This window comes from Rhineura floridana, chromosome 4 (genome assembly GCF_030035675.1).
Source record: "Rhineura floridana isolate rRhiFlo1 chromosome 4, rRhiFlo1.hap2, whole genome shotgun sequence".
In the NCBI taxonomy this organism is placed as follows: domain Eukaryota; kingdom Metazoa; phylum Chordata; class Lepidosauria; order Squamata; family Rhineuridae; genus Rhineura; species Rhineura floridana.
In genome coordinates this window covers 150216347-150238958 of record NC_084483.1, presented here as the reverse complement: position 1 = coordinate 150238958, position 22612 = coordinate 150216347, and the positions used below count along the sequence as shown (strand labels likewise).

The window sequence follows — 22612 nt, the reverse complement described above, 5'->3', positions numbered from 1 at the left end:
AATGGTAGCATATAAATTATCTAACTAATTAAGTAGATATTTGCTTTTGCCTTGTAAAAGTTACAGATCTTGGATGAGTTTCCAAGCATTTCCTGACAGTGGCACCACTTAATGCACAATTCTCTATTTAATAGAGCTTACAATAGCCAGTCACCTACATAGTCTTTAGTTATTATTTATTAATTAAATTTATATCCCCCCCTTCCTCCCAGTAGGAACCCAGGGCGGCAAAAAAACCCCACTAAAAACACTCTAAAACATCATAAAAACAGACTTTAAAATATATTAAAACAAAACATGTTTAAAAACATCTTTTTTAAAAAAGCTTTAAAAACATCTTTGAAATGCCACTGTACTAAAAGACCAAGAACCTTTGTATGTTAGCAACTCCCAGATGAACTCTGCTTGCCTTGTTTTTTAAAAAAAATAAATAAGTGGGAGGGGGCCAAAGTTGAGCTTGAGCAGGCCCTTGCCTGTACCATCTGCACTGACATTCTAATGCAGTGGATGTAGCACTCTATTATGTCCACATCGGAATGTTATTGGTCTTTTCCCAAGGACGTTTAGAACTAGCATGCTAGCTCCATACTTTGAAATTAATTCATTTGAATATTTAAGCACTGTTCCTTATTTGGAGCACTACCTTGGGTCCTTTCTGGAGAAAGGCAGTTAATACATTTTAAAATATAATAATGGCAGAACTCATGACTGGCTCAGCATGCAGAAGACAGCTATCTCTGTGTGAGAGAGAGTTTGTAGCTTTGCCTTTACATGCACCAGATGGAGATGGAAGAGTCCTGAGATGGTAGAATGGATCGTACCACTTCAGATAATAGATCACACATTTTTTCCAGTGCTCCCATATTTGAAAAACTCACTGCAAGTACAAAATTAGCATAAAGGACGATGGGCTGTGCTAGAACTGTCCTACCCTTACATGCAGTGAGGTTTATTGTATAATTAAATGGGGACATTCTAAAATTGTTCCTCACCACCTGCAGTATGAAGTAGTACAGTTCCACTTCACCAGCTCATTCCTCTGCATGTCCAAACCAGGTCTGAGTTTAAATACCATAGAGAAATGACTACATTCTACTCATCTGAGCCATCTTTCCTTTGAATGCGCAAGACCAGTCCAATAGAGTTCCAAAGAATTTGAGTTGTGACTTCCATCCCTAGGGTGGATGCAAATAGATAATGTTTGAACACAGAGTTTCGCTACCATGAATTATGACAGCTAGAAGGATGATGAGAATGTCAAGTAAATGGTTGCACTTGTTCTTCTTTGGGTTTCTTGCATGGTACCTTGTGCTGTGTGTGGCAGGTGAAGCTGTAGGTAAAGCTAACAGTCTGCACAAAGGTAAGTTATGTGTGTAAAATTTGCTATGCCCTTGACAACAGGGACAATTAATTATATACCCCCCTCATGTGAGTAGTTTAAACCTGTGAAAGCCTTTTTATTCAGGTAATCCACTCTTGATTTCTAACAGTTGTATTGGCTTCCTATTTACATCTTGTTGGATGTATATAGGTTTGCTCTGTTACCTATTACACCTGTTGGTCTTCATTTCTCTAACCACTTCTCAGCTTTTCTTGTTTTGTTGCAGTTTTTATTACCCTAGAAGTTTCTGAACCAGAATCACAGTTCCTTCTGTCCTTTGTACAGAGCTCATGAGACTCTTTGTGTTCACCCACTATCTCCTCCTAGTCCTGTGGGATCTTTGTGTGCTCTAGTGGAAGAGGTTAGCCTGTATGCAGATGCAGGGCTGTCTTGTGATTTGTCATGCAAGGACTATTCACTCATCAGCCTGTAGAGGCGTTCCACCTTTCTTATCCTGCTTCCCATCCTTGTAGCCACCATCCTCATACTGTGAATATGCAGAAACAAAAGGGGACAGAGCAGTCTGAGAGATTGGGTAAAGGATGGGGGGAGAGCATTTGGAGAATATTATAAATAGGCAGCACTATTGGGGGACTGCTGAAGACAACGGGGACAAGCTTCTGCTGAGGGGTAAGGCTGTGACTCCTAGGTGATTGTGTTTTCATTTGTGTCTGTGAAATTACTGTTTTCCTTATGTTTAAAAATGTATTGCTCATGTGCATTGATGAATGTGCCACATGTTAAATGGTCTTGCTATAAACCTAATGAGTAGTAGTATGTAAATAGACCATGAAGTATGGATAAGTCAATATCAAGATAAAATCATGAGATGGACAGAGATAAATACACCACTTCAGCTGTTGCACTCTGAAATTCTAAAAGATCTGTGTTGTTGTCCAATAGTCAGTAAATCTCTTTGCTATTTGAACATTGTCTGAGATTACCAGAGGCCTACAGGACACTAAAGTACATCCTCCACCCCATGTTTGAGACTTTTTTCCGATGCAAAATGTACTGCTTTTGAGTAACTTATTTCTGTCTGTTCACTACTATTTCCAGATCTCAAATTTTATTCTGTATTAATTTTTTATAGTAGGCATAAAAAAATTAGTCTTGGCATATGCAACAACATTATCCTAATTGATAATATACAGATTTGCTGTTGTCTTCTGCAATTTTGATTTCAAGATATGTTTTAAAAGACTTAACTCCAGTGAACTATTGTCAAGTCACATGAGCACATTCATCAACAGAGTACTAAGCTCCAGAGACATTCAAACTCTTCAGGACATGGATCCCAGAGATAAAATTGAATGCCACTGTCATCAGCACGCATGGCCTAACCAGCAAGGATCTTCATGATTCCCCTGCTTTATTCGTGACAGATTCATCCTTGCATTTTAAGGAAGGCATATGCTACTGTGCAAAGGCCAGCCACTGGCATTCACACTCAGATTGTGAACCATGCGTCCCGTGCTATCTGTTCTAATTTTGGTCATGTACTTCAGTTTGGGAAACCTTGATTGCCCTTCAATCAAACAGGTCTGACCCAAAAGCTATCTTAGTTACAGTAGTCAGATTCCAAAGCTGTAACATCCTCGGTTAGAAAACAACATCTTGGCGGATGTTGTCATTTGACACTTCGAAAAGGGTTCTGGTTGGCATGTGGGTATTGGTAAGACCTCTAGGACAGCATTTCCCATATTCTTCACAGTTAATATTCTCTTCAGGGTAGCATAAATGATTAAACAATAAAGCCCTCTGTATGTGGTGCTTAGAGGTTTTTACCAAAACAAGCAGTCAGTCTTCGTAATATGATGCTTCTCCTTTCTTGCAGCCTCTGTTAGCATCTTTTGAAATGAATGGGCTGTTCACATCTCAGAACTATTGTTCCAGGCTCTCTGCAAGCTCAGGCAGACATCGCTGCATTGGTTACACTTTGGTCACATTCTTGAAGGTTTTTCTTCACAAGTATAGAGACTTCTTTTAGAGACTTCTAAAAATGAAAGATGAGACTCTGGAGAGCAATTGAGAGGCCTGCCCCCACCACCCAACGTCCTAGTCCTTTGCTACCCCTGTCCCCTCACACTTTGGGGAAAACGCTGCACTAGGGGGAGATACTGAGTTACCATTGATCACCTCTAGCAGCAGGTACAGTGACATTGCAGTTTTGGCGGAGGCTGTTGGGCCGTTTGGCTGCAGAATTTGTGCTGTGTGCAGTTGCCGAAGCCCTGAGTGGAGGTCTGAGGTCTCAAAGGAGAGAGGTAGGTGAGTCAGAGACCCTTCCCCCCTCCCCACTCAGATGATACATCTAGTTGGTGAGGGACCCTGCTTAGCCTGGATGGCAAAAGAGAAGTCACCCGTGGCTGAATGGAGGGCCCTCCCTGGCAGCATGGTGTGGATGATGCAGAGCTGTTCCCCTTTCAGGGGAGCATCTCTCTCCGACACAGCTGCTTATAGCATGTGAGCATATTACTTAACTGCTGCATTCATCCAGGGTCAGCTGCCTTTCTAGGGACTCTGATCCATCCTTGGAGAGGCACTATTTGTCTTTCAGAGGTCGGATAGCCTTTCCTCTGCAGGTCAGCGGGTGCAGAGGATTTTGCTAGAAACAGAATTTGCCTGCAGGTTCTAAGGCCTCTCTCTGACTGTGGCCTTTTATTGAGTTATTGCAGCCAGTATTTCAAAGGGCTGAGATGAAGTGAACTGAGGGTAGCTGTTGTGTGGGGCAGCTCAGCTGGTACCCTCTATAAATAAAGTGGAGTCTTCTCCATATCCCCAAGAGATTAGTGCTTTTCTTGGTAAGGAAGGGGGATCCTATGCACAAGTGCTTGGTCTCGCCTTCCTCATCACCAGACGCAGGAGCTGTTCATAAGATGATGGTGGTTTCCCACTGCTAAGCGGCTCTTGAGTACAACATGTGACTGTGGAACATCATGCTCTCTTCCAGGACTCATAACAATCTGTATATGCCAGAGATGGTGGCTAAGTTGGGGGAAACCTTTGCAAAGGCCTTAGACATGCTGGAAGTGGAGAAGAATGCCATCCTAGGTAAGTCTCGCTTTCTCTTCATCATATGTGGTTTGTGTTAATCTTTACAGCAGCTCTGTCCTCTTCAGAATGCAGAAATTATTTCATTAGCTGCAGTCAGAGGCATTCTACTTAAAACAATAAAATGCTGTATTTTGCTAAATCAGTGAGAGCCTGAGGTGGAAGGTGCAGTTGTCAGGTGGTTGAGCTCCTGCATGCCATGTGTGTTGGGGCAGCTTTCTTTTGGGCAAGGTTTTTGCTCCCCTGCAAAAATCGCCTTCCAACAAACTTCTATAAATGTCTTTGGGAATGCATGTGCCCTTGTTCTTCCCCCTTTTCTTTTTGTCTATGTCCCGATCTCCTCCCTCCCGGTTTGGAAACTGGAATAAGTACTGTGCAATATAATAGCTACGCATGTAATGCTAAATTATGGTTTAGTGCTACATGCATGAGCAGGAAGGAACTGGCATGAGCTTCAGGTTATATATACGTATGCACACGGGGGTAGTGGTCCAGGGTCTCAGGTAGGTCTTAGATCCCTTACATTTTGGGATCAGGGTCCCAGCAGGGTCCCTATGTCTCCGGCATCTGATGAGCCAATCTGCGTGAAAGGGGAGTGTGTTAGCCACTGAGTAGAGTCTTCTAACATGCTTCCTTGACCTTTTTTTTGCTGATTGGAGCCAATTAGAGTGAAGGGAGGTGAGCCAGCCACTGAGAAGACTCTTCTCAGTAGCTAACACCCACCCCCTTTCATGCTTATTGGCTCCTAGGGATGTCTGTTGTTAGGGGAGAAGCCATTAACAAGGGATCTAATCTCAACCCAGCAGCAAAAAATGGGGGTAGGGAGTCTGGATGTGACTATCATGAAGGGACCCTGCACTTCTGAATTTGCCACTACTGCGCATGCGCAAGCACATGCACACACACACGCGCACACACACAGTGCCAAGAGGAGGACTTTGGCAGAGTTTTGTTTCACTTTCTATGAAGCCTGGCTTGCCATATACAAGCCAGAGTCTGAGGTTTTTTAAAAAAACTAGTTGGTTTGACAAACCAGCTTCATATTCTGTGGTTTGAAATTGGCTTGTTTAGAAACTGACCCGAGTTTGTTTTAAACTATGATCTCTGTTTTCCTAACTTTAAGCTAGTTTTTGTGAAAATTGAAACTAACTCTGCCAAAGTCCTCCTCCCAGCTATAGGGAGGGAGTGCAGTTGGATTTTTATACGGGCCATGTCAGAGCTGAACAAATTAATCCAGCATAAGTGACTGGCCTTTAATCCACCTTTACAGTTCATAAGGAGTTGATATCCAGCCTTCTGATGTAGGGTTTCTGCCTACAATTAGGGCACTGGAAGGCAAGGCAAGTTATGGCGATGTATTGCTTTTATTGATCCTTACCTCAAGTAATTGGGGGGAGGACAAAATTTTCTGCTCAGCCTTGTCTTCTGGCAAAACTGCTTTACAGGGAAGATCAGCCAAGTCCTCCAACACTAGAACCATATAAACTGCTTGCAGGGGAGGCAAGGACTTATTCAGCTCTTATATCTCTTAGAGTATTTCCTCAGCCTTGAATTTGCCTAGTTTTTATAGCAAGATCAAAGAAGTTCCTGTCCCAGCAGATGGGTTTGTGAATTTCAAGCAGATTTATTTGCCATCTACTGGCTCAGTGGATGAGGCTGAATTTGCAGGTACTTTGAGCTCATCTTGCCCAGATTCATCCTTTTTAGAGGCCCATCACAAAGAGGGTTTCCAGGACACTACTCTAAACCAGTGGTCAGGAACCTCAGGGCTGGATACCCCTTGCTTGCCTGGATAGAGAGATGGGGGGTACGTGCAGAAACCTCTGACTTGGATTAGGCTGGAATGTAACCAACGGTACAAAGGTAAGTGTTGCATCTCCTACTTTTGCCTCTGGTCCTGCTCATCACCGGCATGCTTCCCCTGGAAGGCTAAGCACAAGGGAGTGCAGTCATCTGGCTGAAGGTTTCCCACCCCTGCTGTAAACCTACCACATTTTAAGAGGAGAGTTGTTTCTATAGATAATCTGCACAATTGTGACATAGAGCTGGGTTCTAATTCTGCCTCAGGACCATATATTACATAAAGCTTATAATGTGGCTAGACCTATGTACCCTGTGTTCATGTCATGTTGGGAACAGACTACTGCTTCAGATTTGTTTTGCAAAGGAGCCTCTAAACCATTTCAGTCATCCATGCATCTTAAGATATATCATTTCCCAAGGCAGGTAGAAGTGTATATCCAATATGTTTTTGGACAAATTGTTAAACATGCCAGCTTTCTTCTAGTTCAGCCTGAGGGCAATGTGACTAGAACTACATTGTAAAGCTTCACATTTTTTCAGGACTGTCTTTTACTTTTTAAAGCTGTAGCAGCATCCTTGCTCTAGATAGAGCTTGCCAAACTAAATATCCACAGCTCTCTGTGTTCCTTTTGGTGGCCCATAAACGCTCCCCAAACAGTCTCATTACACAATTTCCACTAATGATGGGTTTGTCCATTAGCAGGCTAATTTGTTGTGGAGATGAATCATTTCACTTTATAAAATTTTCCTCTTTTCAGGCCTCCCTCAACCTCTGTTGGAACTTTATGACTCTCCTGTTTACAAAACGGTGTTGGAAAGGATGCAGGGCTTTTTCTCTACCCTGTGTGACAACTGGTAAGAACTTCAGTAATTTAAAGTTGTGGAATACACAAAACCAGAAGCAGATGGAAATGCATACAGTGGTTTTGTTACCCCTTAACTACTCTCCGCAATTTCTCTCATGAAATTTTGCTGCATTAGTCAATCCTTCTGAAAGAAATCGTTATATGTTCTTCTCCAGTCCAGCGCTTTGATGCTAGTCACACTTGAAGTAAATTGCTATCACAAGTTGTATCTACAATTGCATAATGATTCCCCGGTTATGATGCTTCTCTTGACTGAGATAACAGAAAATCCTGTTTGCAGCTGAGAATGCAAAGGGGGAACTGCATCTGGATCCGTTTCAATCCGGTTTTAGGTCCGGTTTTGGCACTGAAACAGCCTTGGTTGCCCTGTATGATGACCTTTGTCGGGAGAGGGACAGGGGGAGTGTGACCCTGTTGATTCTCCTTGATCTCTCAGCGGCGTTTGATACCATCGACCATGGTATCCTTCTGGGGAGGCTCGCGGAGTTGGGGGCACTGGTTGGCAGTGGCTCTGCTCCTACTTGGCGGATCGTCGCCAGAAGGTAGTGCTTGGGGAACATTGCTCGACACCCTGGACTCTCCATTGTGGAGTCCCTCAGGGGTCGTTTCTGTCCCCCATGCTTTTTAACATCTACATGCAGCCTCTGGGTGCAGTCATCAGGAGTTTTGGAGTGCGTTGTCATCAGTACGCTGATGACACGCAGCTCTACTTCTCCTTTTCACCTTCTTCAGGTGAGGCTGTTGATGTGCTGAACCGTTGCTTGACCGCGATAATGGACTGGATGAGAGCTAATAAACTGAAACTCAGTCCAGACAAGACCGAGGCACTGTTGGTGAGCCCTTTACCTGCCCAGATGGTGGATATTCATCCTGTTCTCGATGGGGTTACACTCCCCTTGAAGGAACAGGTTTGTAGTTTGGGGGTCCTTTTTGACCCTTCCTTGTCGCTTGAGGCTCAGGTGGCCTCGGTGGCACGGAATGCGTTTTACCATCTTCGTCTAGTAGCCCAACTACGCCCCTATCTGGACAGTGATGATCTCGCCTCTGTTGTTCACGCTCTGGTAACTTCTAGATTGGACTACTGTAATGCGCTCTACGTAGGGCTGCCCTTGAAGACTGTTCGGAAACTCCAGCTAGTGCAAAATGCGGCAGCCAGGCTGTTGACGAGGACCCATCGGTCTGCGCATATAACACCTGTCCTGGCCTGCCTGCACTGGCTACCCATCTGTTTCCGAGCTAGATTCAAGGTGCTGGTTTTGACCTATAAAGCCTTATACGGTGTGGGACCGCAATACCTTGTGGAACGCCTCTCCCGCTATGAACCTACCCGTCCACTTCGTTCAGTATCTAAGGCCCTCCTCTGGGTACCAACTCATCAGGAAGCCCGGAGGATTGTTGTTAGATCTAGGGCCTTTTCTGTGGTGGCCCCCGAACTCTGGAACAGCTTACCTGAGGAGATACGCCTGGCGCCTACGGTACTTTCTTTTAGGCGCCAGGTTAAGACCTGGCTATACTCCCAGGCATTTTAATGTTTAATGTTTTCATGTTTAACGTTGTTAGTTAATTTGCTGTTATGTGTTATTGATTTTGTTATACTATTGTATTTTAATCTTGTTTGTACACCGCCCAGAGAGCTATTAGCTATGGGCGGTCTAAAAATGAAACGAAATAAATAATAAATAAATAAATAAATAGTTAATTTATGGAATTGATAATTGCAAGTTATAATGGCCACTAGTTTAGAAGACTCTATAAATTATTTGAAAGGTTCATGGGTAATGATTAACTGTGACAGTAAGTGGAATCTCCATGTTCAGAGATGCAAGAAATGCAATCTACCACATATTGGCAATACTGAGGGAAGGCCGAAGTGAGGAAGGCCAGACCAGGCAGCATAGAGCATCAGCTTGTGAGCAGTTGGTGCAGCCCCACTCTCACCTTGTCTGGGGCTACTTACGAAAGACCTGTGTGTCCTGAAGTAAGGCAGAAACAAGGAATCCCAGACTAGGAAGTTAGGGGCATTGGCCAGGAAGTTCAGGCCATTGGCCTGAGAATATTTTGTACCATTTGTTTGTTCTAACATTTTAAATTGTAGGCCTCCTTGGGTGCCTTGGCAGAAAGGTGGTATATAAACATAATAAATAAATAAATTACCAGATGCTGGGGAACAAAAGGGATGATTATCAGTTTCATGTCTTGCCTGTAGGCTTTGCAGGTCACTGCTAGGAACAGAAAGCTGGACTAGTTGGACTTTGCTCTGATCCATCAAGGCAATTCTTCTACTATTCATAAATGAATAAGTAAACACGAAGATCTCTTCAGGACAGAATGTCTTCTAGTTTTCATGTTTATTGCCTAATTTGGACTGTGCCTTTTGAATTGCAGTTTCCATGTTCTGGGGAATGCTGGCTCATCAATGCAGCAAGATTTCTACACCGTTGAGGGCCTAGCCACGGAGCTGCTCAACTCTGCTTTTTTCAATCTTAACAATATTCCTGACTATAGACTCCGCCCTATGCTTCGTATCCTTTGTCCACTGTTTATGGGCTCTCTTTACAGAAATGTCTTTGCTTCCTCTCCCTGCCCATGACAGGAGATCTTGTTTTTAAAATAGCGCTGATGAGGGCAGCAAAGAAGCTGCATCTTGTTGGAAGCAGTTTCTGCTCTATTTGCTTTCCTTCTGCCCCTGGCCACTCCTATTGCAGATTGTTCACTTCTAAGAAAAATACCTGGCAAAGAGAATCTTTAGAGTATCAGGAGTGTACAAAAGGAAGAGACATCTGCTAGGGTTTCAAAACAATTTAAGCAGGGGTGGCTCAGAATGTATGACTTTGGCTGACACTTCTGTGTCTGAGTTGAAGATTTCCACTACCATTCCCAGTGGATGGTCTTCATGTTCAAACTACCACAGCAGTAATCCTAGTTCTTCATCTTCACTTTTAACCAAAAGGGTAGAAAGCCCACATTTTTACTTGACTTAGTTCAGGCTTGCAGAATTGTGACCCACCTTGACAAATTCAGCCCACCAACCATCTGCCATGTGTTTGCTAAACCTCTTGTTTTTACAGGCAATAAAAAGCAAGTGGAAATCCCCTTCCTCTTCTTCTCAGTTCAGATTTATGGGACATAAAAGTGGAGAAATTAGAAGAAGTAGTTTGTGTAGCTGTCTGTACTAATCAAGTTTTCAGATTTCTGGTGGTAGAGTTGCTCTGCCGGTCTGTTTATTAGTAAAAGAGAATCACATGTGGAGCTTCTTCCTTTGGGTTGGAGTGATTCAGTGGTTTGCAGTGTGGAAATGTTAAGGCTTATGCCTAACTTCTTTAACTAGCTCTGTACAGGTGTGTTCGTGAAGCCCCTGGTCCTTTCCTGTCCATCTGAACACTATGACTCTCTTATCTGTCCTTTACTTGGACCACTGTTCACCTACTTGTATGTGGTAAGAAAAAGTGCACATCATATGTATGACTTGTATCATTTGCTTCTGTTACTGGGCAGGGCTTCCACACTTTCTTCTTGTTATTAGGAACGCTGAACTATATTTATTACATTTACATCCTGCCGTTTCTCCAAGGAGCACAGCCCTATGAAATAGGTTAAATTGAGAGGTAGTAACTTGCCAAATACCCAGGAAGTGTTATCGCTGCAGACAGTTTTAACCAGATTTCCAACATGCAAGACAACTCTGAGATGACTGCAGCACACTGGCTCAGGCTTAAGATTTGAGCCTAACAATGAGGCCTAGGAGGCTTCAAACTGCATAGCCAACGCCTAGTGAAGTCTTAGAAGCTGAGGGGGGTGAGAGCTGCAGCTGAACAGAATTGAGAGGGAAGGATTCCATGCCCTACATAGTTCTCTGCTCATCTACATAAGTGGCAGAAGCAGAATACAGGCATACTCCGCTTTAACGTTTGCAATGGGACCGGAGAGTATACTTTAAATGAAAATCTACTTTAAGTGAAGCAATTGTCTTCACTTGTACTGCACGCAATCACCACTAGATGGCAGCGGCGTCATGCCAATAAAATATACGTTATTGTGAAGCTCGTGAACATTAAGCGGGGTATGGGGACGTATGGAGCATGTACGATATAGCGAGGCAACGTTAAATGAAGCAACGTTAAGCGGGGTTTGCCTGTAGATGTTTGTTTGCATAATTTAAATGGATTACAGAATTTGGGTTGCCTTGATACAGAACATGTACAGCCCTGAGTATATCTCAGTGATTGCCTTTATGTCGTTCTATTGTTCTTTGTTTCTTTTTGTCAGAGGCTGTCCCAGAAATGGCAGGTGATTAATCAGAGGAGTTTGCTTTGGTAAGTATGATGGCTTAAACAAAATGGACTCCAACTTGAAACTTCATCTTGCTGTTTGACTTTCCATTTCTTGTCTGAAGTAACTACTCCAGGGTTCAGCAGCACACCAGTAACACGAATCAGACTAAAAAATGTGGGCAAATTAAAAGGTTTTCTCCTAGTGCTCAAAACTCAACAAGTAAACAAGCGTTCCTGGGGAGAGTGTTCCAAAGACTGGGTGTCACTACCAAAAAGATCCTTTTCTCTGCCACCTCTGGTGGTGGGAGGATGTAGAGAAGGACCTCTACAGACAGTGCTAACTGTCAGGCAGCTTCAAATGAGAGCAAACAGTCTTTTAGATTATTTATGTCCCAATCAGTTGATGTTAGGACCAGCACTTGGTATTATGCTCAGACACAGACTAGAAGCCACAGATGTTTCAGAACTGGTGAGATATGTTCCAACTCCCCAGTCAACACCTTTGCAGCTGTATTTTGGCCCATTTTAAATGGCTGAGCAGTCATCAAAGTTAACCTTGCATATGATGCATTAAAATAGTATAACTTGTGTGTTACAAGAACATCATTATCAAAGACCAGTCTCTCTCTGCCCAGGAGGGATTGCAGCTAATACACCAGTCTAAGCTGGGTTTTCTGCCACAGATACTACTTCATCATCAAAAGTAAGGGCTGAATTTAATTGCACCCCCGAATTGCAAACCTGATCCTTCAGGAGAGTGCAACCTTTTATAGAACAGACTAAAATCACTCACCAGGACAGATGAACTACCCACTAACAGTATCTCCATTTTGGTTGGTTGGTTATTTAGTTAGTTCTTATTTTCTTACATCCCACCGTTCCTCCCAGGAGCCCAGTGTAGCATACAAATGACAAAACACTTAAAACATATATAAAACATAAAAACAAACATCTTAAAAACAGATTTATTTTAAAAAAATTTAAAAAATCTTTAAAATAATTCTTGCACAGAGGCAGATTGGGATAAGGTCTCTACTTAATAGGCTTGTTGAAAGGGGAGGGTTCCTAAATTATGCTCAGCTAATTGTGATCCTCAGAACTATGTTGCTTTCTTAACATTTATCTTCTTTTTCTTCAGCGATGAAGACACAGCAGATGACAACCCAGAATCCCAAGAGATATTGGAGGAGCAGCTAATTAGGCTGCTTACCCGAGAAGTCATGGATCTAATTGGTGAGTGAAACTGGTATGTTGCATGAAAAAACTGGACCTTTTCTGGTCAGAACAAATTCTACTTGTATGTTCATCTTGGGATTTGTGGGGTCACAGTGCTTTATGGCAACTTGACTACACTCTGATATTCTTAATGTTAATCTCCAAATATGCTCCTGTTGACTAGGCTGCCATTTATCAGTGCCCATGGTCTTACTCCATAGGCCAGATGTAGGCCTAAATGGGGCCTAGAATAATGGTTTTCAACCTGGATTCCTTGGAAGCTTAACGTTTCCTTAATGAAAAACAGTTGGAATGGAAGACAAACTGTCTTAAATGCATGGTAACAGAGGAGGGTTGGGCATATTCTTATCAGTTCACACAGGGTGACAGCAAGACCAAAACAATCCTACCAGCACCCTATGTAATCTGAGAACATGTCCTAGAATGTGGCCTTGAATTCTTTGCAATATGTCGAGATCCTGCAGCAGGTGGACAGGACCTCTTTAGCAGATAAATGGATGTAGAAATTGTTCCCTGAGAATAAGAAGCTTTGGAAACCACTGGTCTAAATAACTGCCAACTTTTTTGGAATCTGCTCTTACAGCTTCCTTTTCCACTTGGCTGCTGTGTCCAAGACACGCAGGCAAAGCAACAGCTTCTCTCTAGTGATCTCCGGAGTGCTTCATATGTAGACTTCTGACTGTATAAAGCCCTCCTGTCTTGATGGTTTCAAAGTAGGCTTGGAGGGCATAATGTTTCATCTGAAATAGGTTTGTCTTAGCGCAAAGGTGGGCCTCATCCTTCCCTCATAATAAGTTTTGATTGTCTTCTACATAAAATTTACTTCAGGCATTGCAAAGGAGAAATTAAGTATGATAGTCCTGAGGGGAATGTGCAATGTCTTGTAAAGTGTTTTTTTCTTCCTGTGAATGTCTCACTTCTTTCCTCCTCTGATGTATTTGCAGCTGTTTGCTGTGTCTCAAAGAAAGGTGCTGAGCAGAATAGTGCTGTTGCTGCAGATGGAGATGGTGAGTAACCAGATTGCTGTTTCTGTTCTACGTTTGAGGCCCTCTAACTGGGGTCCAATTAACCATTAGGTGAACAAGGCTATAGCCTTAGGCCCTCAGTTTCCTATCTCAGCAGTGAAGAACAATGGATGACCTTCCAGTCGCTCTCTCTTTGCCTTGCCTTCCTTGCAGGGTGGGTTGTTGTGAGGATAGGGGAGAAGAGAAATCCATGTAGGTGTGCCATCTTGAGCTCCTTGGGGAAATGTAAACAAACAAACATTTTGTTTCACTGCACACTGCATTGTCAATCAATATATCTAAAGAAAGGAGGGTGGCAAAACTGAAGCCGGCCAAACGTGACAAAGAAACGATGCACTGCTGAAAAGAACTCCCTGTCTTCTAGCTTTCTTCTTTCCTCTGTGTACCATGTTATCATTGAATCCGATGTGATAAAATGTTGAAACAGCATAGCAGTTGAATAATGATCACTACCTGTAGCAGCAGATATTCTTTCTCTTTTCTAAAAAAGATTAAAAATGTCTTCCGATCCATCATGACTCAAGATCTCACCGCTTTGTCCCTCTTGAGTGGTTATGCCAGGCTCCTACTGGGAGGAAGAGTGGGATATAAATCAAATAAATAAATAAAAATTATGATGACATCAATCATGATTTTGCCACAGCCAAATCCAGAATAAGAAAAAACACGTATAGTGCGTGATTGATGTTTGAAGATTTTATTAGCATACATTTTAAAATGTTAGATAACTTGTTTGACTACATGATTCCCCCCCCCCCAAAAAAAATGTAGTATGTACTACTTGGGCCCTTCCCTCCTATCAGCACTAGACACCATCATGCTCTTAATGTGGGTCTGCCTCTGCTGGAATTAATTATCACTGCATATGTAAACAGCTGTTGGCTGTCTCTAGGCTTGGCATTCCAAAGATAGTATTTAGCTCTTTGGGATGTCTAAATCAGTGATATAAATGGTTCTAAGCAAAAAATAATCTAGTTTGAGGGTCAAACTACATTGCATAGGTAGGGAATATTTTTATTTAATCTTTGGTCCATGGGTGGTGATTTTCTGGCCTCCTTGCTGCAGTTAACAGTAGGGGTGAAACTTCCATTGCTGCCAACTGGAATTTTTTTCTAACATTAACTGTAGCATTGGAGGGGCAGCTTTTATTAGGATCACAGATGGGGATGAAAATCACCCCAGCATAGCTCTAATGATGCAGTTAACGTAACATGTTGTCTGGCCCTGAGCCCACATCTCTGTGCTTATTGTTAAAAATATCTCAGTCCACACAGTAATGCAGGAAATCTAAACCAACTTCTGTGGTTCCAAGGTCGCAGTCTCATGTTGAGTTGATCTTCCCAGAAAACACACACACCTCTGCATAGTAGCTGCCACCTATTATCACCTTTCTGTACTTTGGCTTCAGAATAAATAGGAACTCTCCTCACAGAAATGTGTAGTGAGGAAGTATGTTTATCTGCGTGCCCAGGAGAAATGATTAGTATTGCCTATGAATGTGTTCTTGGAATACCCATTGTAGCTGGGATGTTTGCTCCTTTGTCTGATAGTAATTGCCATTTTATTTCATAGATGAGGAGATGATGTCTACAGAGGTGACTCCACCATCTAGTTCTGAGCTAACTGAATTGGGCAAGTGTTTGATGAAGCAAGAGGTATGAAAACTGGGCTGCCCTGGGCTCCTACTGGGAGGAAGGGCGGGATAAAAACTGAGCTTTAACTTCTTCTCCCATGCCATGTGTGTAGATTTCAAGAGAGAGCCTCCTTTAGCAGAGGGTAACTAACTGAAAAAAGAGAAACCACCTGAAATTGAAAGATTCAGTATAAATTCATAAAAGAATGCAATCTCAGAATTTTTTCCTAATGTCACCCTTCCTCTGAGAATTTTCTGCTACTGTATATTTTAGTTCTTTTTAAAATACAGCCTTGTATGCAGAAGGTCCCAGGTTCAATCCACGGCATCTCTCGGTAGGGCAGGGTGCGTGAAACCCTAGAGAGCCACTGCCAGTCAGGGTAGACTGAGCTAGATGGACCAGTGGTCTGACTCAGGGTAAGACTACTTCCTGTGTTCCTAAAAACACACACACAAATCTATAATAACCAAGTTTGCTGTTCATGAAGAACACATAGCTTATCTCAAACTATTGCTTTGCAAAAAATCTCCTTCAATTTATTGGCTACTTTTTGAGGTTAGGAAACTGATGTCTAGACATCTGTGGACAAAGGCAGACGTCAGGCTTTTCTTGCTTGTTTGCTTGACCTGTTACAGGGGAAGGGGCTTAGCCTGCCAATTGGAACAGGGGATCTTGTATGAAAGCAAGTTAGATTTCATGTGTGTCTCAGTTATAACTGCTGCCCTGGGCTCTTGCTGGGAGGAAGGTTGGGATAAAATCAAATAAATATCTGCCTCTGTAACCAAATAAACAGAAGGACTCTCCCTTGTCCCTGCATTCAAATATGTATTTACTACTAGATGTGAATGATGCAGTTAGCATCCTCTCAATATCTTTTCAGTGTCCCTTGGGAACAGCGGGTGGGGAATGGGCCAAATCCTTGAAAGATCCTTCTTGCAATTTAGCCTGAAACATTGCTCTGAACCTTTATTGGATTAACACTGCACCTTGGAAATTGATTTGCAGGGTGAGCTTTGGTAAGCTAAGTTGACCCTCTGTATGTTCTTTCCCTGCAGTCCCAACACAGCCATGGTTGCCTCAGGTTTTTGCCACAATCCCCTTATCATGTTAGCCAGAGGCTGGGTGTTCATGATGCCTTATATTTAGCAGGTCCAGATTGTCTCATTGAATACTGACTCTGAATGTGAAGAACAAAAAGGCTTAGCTCCAACATGGAATCTGCATCTCAGTCATGGGTACTGCCCAGATGAAGATCCAGAGCCAGAACAAGGAAGTGTGCTTGGCAGATGTTCTTGGGCAAATCAAAGTCTGAGAAACCCCAATTGCCTTGGAGACACAGGAGGAGCATCCGAGAGCTATCAGAGTCCATATGGCTGTAAAGGACACACTTTTAAAAGGGCTTGGGGACATTTTCAGCCTTTTTACTTAGGGAGTCTTCAGTATCACAGTATTATTATTATTATTATTATTATTATTTATTTCATTTCTAAACCGCCCATAGCTAATAGCTCTCTGGGCGGTGTACAAAACAAGATTAAAACACAATATTAGAATAAAATCAGTAACAAAAAGCAACAATAAAATCAGTAACAAAAAGCAACAAAATTAAACTAAAACATTAAACATAAAAACATTGAACATTAAAATGCCTGGGAGTATAGCCAGGTCTTAACCTGGCGCCTAAAAGAAAGAACCGTAGGCGCCAGGCGTATCTCCTCCGGTAAGCTGTTCCACAGTTCGGGGGCCACCACAGAAAAGGCCCTAGATCTAGTAACAATCCTCCAGGCATCCTGGTGAGTTGGTACCCAGAGGAGGGCCTTAGATACTGAATGAAGTGAACGAGTAGGTTCATAGTGGGAGAGGCGTTCCACAAGGTATTGCGGTCCCACACCGTGTAAGGCTTTATAGGTCAAAACCAGCACCTTGAATCTGGCTCGGAAACAAATAGGTAGCCAGTGCAAGCGAGCCAGGACAGGTGTTATATGCGTGGACCGATTGGTCCTCGTCAACAACCTGGCTGCCGCATTTTGCACTAGCTGAAGTTTCCGAACAGTCTTCAAGGGCAGCCCAACGTAGAGCGCATTACAGTAATCCAGTCTAGAAGTTACCAGAGCATGAACAACTGAGGCGAGATCATCACTGTCCAGATAGGGGCGTAGTTGGGCTACTAAGCGAAGATGGTAGAACGCATTCCGTGCCACCGAGGCCACTTGAGCCTCGAGCGACAAGGAAGGGTCAAAAAGGACCCCCAAACTACAAACCTGTTCCTTCAAGGGGAGTGTAACCCCATCGAGAACAGGAGAAACATCCACCATCTGGGCAGGGAAAGAGCTCACCAACAGTGTCTCAGTCTTGTCTGGATTGAGTTTCAGTTTATTAGCTCTCATCCAGTCCATTATCGCGGTCAGGCCACGGTTCAGCACATCAACAGCCTCACTTGAAGAAGGTGAAAAGGAGAAGTAGAGCTGCGTGTCATCAGCATACTGATGGCAACGCACTCTAAAACTCCTGATGACTGCACCCAGAGGCTGCATGTAGATGTTAAAAAGCATAGGGGACAAAACCGACCCCTGAGGGACTCCACAATGGAGAGTCCAGGGTGTCGAGCAATGTTCCCCAAGCACTACCTTCTGGCGACGATCCGCTAAGTAGGAGCGGAGCCACTGCCAAGCAGTGCCCCCAACTCCCAACTCCGCGAGCCTCCCCAGAAGGATACCATGGTCGATGGTATCAAACGCCGCTGAGAGATCAAGGAGAATCAACAGGGTCACACTCCCCCTGTCCCTCTCCCGACAAAGGTCATCATACAGGGCGACCAAGGCTGTTTCAGTGCCAAAACCGGACCTAAAACCGGATTGAAACGGATACATGATGTATGAATGCTTTTGCTCTGAAGAACAACTCTTATAGAGAATCTGCAACATGTTTTCTTTCTCCAGAATGTCTGCAGTGCTTTGCTGATTACAGCCTTCACATCCATTTCCTGGAAAGATACCTTATCCTGCCAAAGAACTACCATGCATCTGTGTTGGCCACTGCTCAAAGAGGTGCTTCCATCAGAGGGGCCAGTAGGCCAGAGTGTGGTAGATATGAATGTTTAAGTTAGTGACCTATTGGGGAACTGTTTGCATAGTATGAGTGCTAGACGTCACTTCTCTGGGAAGACAAACAGAACTGTCTTGCATTGTTTTGCTACATGTTAATCTCTCTGCCATAGGTGCTCACAAAGAACTTGATGATTCCCGATGCAGTGACCTGGTTTTTCACAAGTGTATTGAAAGGGTTACAAGTACATGGACAACACGATGGTTGTATGGTGGCTCTTGTTCACTTGGCTTTCCAGATCTATGAGGCTTTGGTAAGGAAATGCAGGGGAAGATGTTGCATTCCTAAGTCTGCTCCTATTTTTGAGGATTAGTGGTGATACAAGCCCAGTGAGCCAACTACTGTGATCTTATTTGGATGAGGGAGGAGGCCTGTTAATTTCACAAGGTTGTATGTTGTTTTTGTTCTGGTAAAGAACATTGTTGAAAATCTTTTTTCCTTGAAGCGTCCACGCTATGCTGAGCTGAAGACAGTGATGGAACAAGTTCCGGAAATTCAGAAAGACTCCCTGGAGCAGTTTGATTCCAAGCTACTCAACCTAACACTACAGAAAGTAGCAGACAAACGCCGGAAGGACCATTTTAAACGCCTGATTGCAGGCTGCATAGGGGTACGTCATGGTGTCAAGCAGCAGAGAAATAGCTCCAGAACAGCCTTTTCCTTCTCTGTGCTGACACAGCTTCTTCTTTTAGTCTGTTAGTCTTGACTCTAGGTCACACCAATCTCTGGTTAGTCATGATGGAAGCAACACTCAAATACCTTAAGAGAGTTCTCAGAGAAGATTTGTGGTTCTCTAAGAAACAAGTGTCTAGGCATGTAGGCTTCATAGATAGGTATCAAACTTCATTGTGAGAGCTATGTCATGTAGTGGTAGAGTGTTGGACTAGGACTTTGGAGACCAGCGTTCAAATCCCCACTCAGCTATGAAGGTCACTGTGTGACCTTGGGCCAGTTGTTCTCTCTTAGTCTAATGTACCTCAGAGTTGCTGTGAGGATAAAATGAGATGGTGAAGAATCACATTCCCCACTTTGAGTTGCTTGGGTGGGATATAATAAATAAAAGTATCACATTTTGAAAGCCCAATGCCTAGTTAACTCATATTTTGACCAAACCTTTAAAATTTCTAAATAGCCTGTGATCTGTGGTAGACCATGAGTTAGGAATGTTTGAGCAGGGAGCAAAGTCATTCAGAGAACCAGTGTGGCGTAGTGGTTAGAGTGTTGGACTACGACCTGGGAGACCAGGGTTTGAATCCTCACACAGCCATGAAGCTCACTGGGTGACCTTGGGCAGTCACTGCCTCTCAGCCTCAGAGGAAGGCAATGGTAAACCACCTCTGAATACCGCTTACCATGAAAACCCTATTCATGGGGTTGCCATAAGTTGGGATCGACTTGAAGGTAGTCCATTTCCAAAGTCATTCAAGAAGATAGCATTTTGTACTTTTGTTGCTGCAGTAAAACAAGCCAATTCTTTTTCAACAGAACTGGTAGAAAGATGTTGGCCAGGCTTAAAATGCCTTACAGGCACTTGAAACGGCTTTGCCCTATCACACACAGTTACGCCACCAGTATTGGCTTTTACATGCAGTGAGCAATCTGAATCCCAGCAACAATGGGACCCAGAATTGAGGGGTTGTGGCACAATGACAGTAGGTTCTGTCAGCATGGTAAAAATTTCACTGTTTCAGCAGAGAAGATTGTGTTGGAATTGTACCCATGTAATGCCTAATCCAGTTCTTCTTCCTTACAGAAGCCCCTGGGAGAACAATTCAGGAAGGAAGTTCATATCAGAAACCTCCCATCACTTTTCAAGAAGGTGAAAGCACCCCTAGATACAGATGTATTGGATAGCAATGAAGATGGAACCCTCATTGCACTCTTTGAGCAATAAGCTCAGGACACTTCCACTATCCTCTTAGCCCTTTGTATTCTGTGTCCTTTCACAGTAGCCATTTTGCTTTGTCTACTCTTCCCCTGAGCTTGGATACAGCTCCCACTGGCCTCACCTTCTTTCTTCTTGGGAGATTGGATTGAGTTTTTTACATCTCAACTGCTAAATGTAATCTGGCTGATTTTCCCATCTCCACTTGCAGTTTTATTGTCTCTTTTTCCTTGGATGGAGCCTAGCCATTCAAACCTAACTCATTGGACCAGTTCTTTAGGAACTAACCTTCACATGGTGATACAGTGCTTTCCCAGTGAAGGGAGCATGCTACCAGATCTCAACTCTGTCTTCAATCAGGATACCTGCACTGTGGCTGCCTCAATATGACACTACCAGAGGACTCCTCTTGCTTCCTTTTGGGAAAGGCCCAGATTGGCACACTGAGCATTGCCGCACCCTGCAAGTCTCTGCTGACTTCGTGTTTCTCTAGAGAAGTAGCACTTGGCGCTATATCCCACCAAACCAGGGAGACACTAGGAACTGGTAAAAAGTTTTTTATTGTCAGTTTGGCTCAATGATGCCTCAGGAAGCAGGAAGTGAAAACTGTGTCCTCATTTTCCCTACAAACATTATTAGAATAGTATCCTAACTCCAACTCTAGCCTCAGCAGTTAGAAGCCCGAGTACTGTAGATGACAATAACCCAGGTCTACTTTGTACTAGTCTGAAGTATTTAAGAACAGCTAGGATGAAATCCTGCATTTGGGAGCACAACAGCAGCGTTCTGGATTATTCTCTGCAATGCCTGATGGTTCAAAATGCCTCCAAATTGGGCCTTACGGTAGATTTGGATTTGTGTGTGTAGCACAGGATTCTTGGCTTAAAAGTGCCAGCTTTAAAGTTTAAATCTGAAGTTGATCTTTCAGTACTAATTAGAATGCCTTTACTTAACAAATGCCTCTGTAGTTTGGCCAGAGATGCAAAAGAATGTTTTACTGAAGAGAACTATGTTGAAGTGGCTTTGCAGTGCATAGATCCAGTCACATGGGTAGGAAAGCTCAAAGGAAGCAGGCCTTAACATGGTGTGCAGATCCTCACTAGTACCCAAACTCTAACTTGTTTTTCCCCCTAGTCTTGATCTTAGTGTAACTTTTAATAAAACAGAACTGCCACGACAAATAGCATTGGAGTCTAGCCTAACTGTATTTATTGTGTCATGATTATATTTTTAATTTTGTGGCCATAATAGAAAAAAATGTTGAGGGTTTTTGGTAGGGATGTTATAAAGATGTATCTAACTCAATTGTGATACACCTCAATGTCAGTAAAGGTCTTTCAGTTTTATACTTATATTTTTGGTCCTCATTTTATTCTTCACTTTGAGATCTCCCTTTGCATAAAATAGGGCTAAAACAAGAGAATGAGTAATAAGGGCATGCCGTGTTCAATTGAAATAATTGTTTTCTGATGCCGAAAGCCTGCCCGAGGTTAAAGGTGGAGTGGGACAGGTGAGAAACACAGCACTGCATGAAATGCTCAGACACAGGCCATAGGTCATAAACAGGCTGAATGTTTCTTACTACACAACCTGGAAGCATTGATAGGTGTTTTCCTACAACTGAAATGGCAGCAAAGCCAGACTTCAAAGGAGACATGCACAGAGCTCCCTACCACTCAAGGGACTATGGAGCACAACCTCCAAATCCCCCTAACTCAGGAGCTGGCTCACCAAGTAACCTTTTAAAATTAAGATATTAGAAGAACAAAATCAAGAACACTCTACTTCAGTGTAGGAGGAGGTATATAGCAGAATGGCCTAAACTGTACAATAATGCTAGCTACAGCATTCACTTCCTGCCAGAGGGAAGTAGTTTTTAAGGCTAGCAAATTTAAAGGTGGGAGCAGAATGACTGTTGAACAGAAATATCACCAAGACCTTACATTGGTGTGTAACCGTGCTAATTGGATCTGGACAGAAAAAATATCCCAGTGGACAGAAGCAACAGAGCACTATATGAAACTGCAAACCGTGGTCTACTTAAAATCAGGAAACTGGAAGACCTAGTGTGAAACAAGAATGAATACACTTACAGTTGTAGCCAATAGTGGCTTTGCCTTCGTGGAAAGCATTTCTGCTCACATACATCAAAGTGCCCAGCTTTCATTAATACACCATTACCAGCCCTTATTCTGTAACGGAGGTTCCCCCAACCCTGCAGAGCCATCTCTGGGAGGGGGATGAGGGGTTTGCTTGAATAGCACGTCACCTCAGTTGTACAAGCTGAAGCCCTTTCTCCTAAGGCAAAGCTACAATTGGATTCAACCCTCAGCCTTTTCCTGTTTTAGTTAGGTA

General features: G+C 43.2%; 1 protein-coding gene across 2 annotated transcripts in view; it reads left to right on the top strand.

The window, feature by feature from the left end:
* The window catches only part of XPO5 (exportin 5), a 48678-nt gene extending 27067 nt beyond the window's left edge, over window positions 1–21611 (top strand). For both annotated transcript variants that reach the window (XM_061624771.1, XM_061624772.1), the window contains exons 21-32: window positions 4332–4432; window positions 6994–7090; window positions 9487–9623; window positions 10440–10537; window positions 11368–11414; window positions 12511–12605; window positions 13553–13615; window positions 15206–15288; window positions 18207–18314; window positions 18485–18625; window positions 18818–18982; window positions 20126–21611. In XM_061624771.1, coding sequence (XP_061480755.1) covers window positions 4332–4432; window positions 6994–7090; window positions 9487–9623; window positions 10440–10537; window positions 11368–11414; window positions 12511–12605; window positions 13553–13615; window positions 15206–15288; window positions 18207–18314; window positions 18485–18625; window positions 18818–18982; window positions 20126–20266 — 1276 coding nt within the window. In that variant the 3' untranslated portion in view covers window positions 20267–21611. The remainder of the gene's footprint in view (window positions 1–4331; window positions 4433–6993; window positions 7091–9486; window positions 9624–10439; window positions 10538–11367; window positions 11415–12510; window positions 12606–13552; window positions 13616–15205; window positions 15289–18206; window positions 18315–18484; window positions 18626–18817; window positions 18983–20125) is intronic.
* Window positions 21612–22612: the final 1001 nt, after the last annotated feature.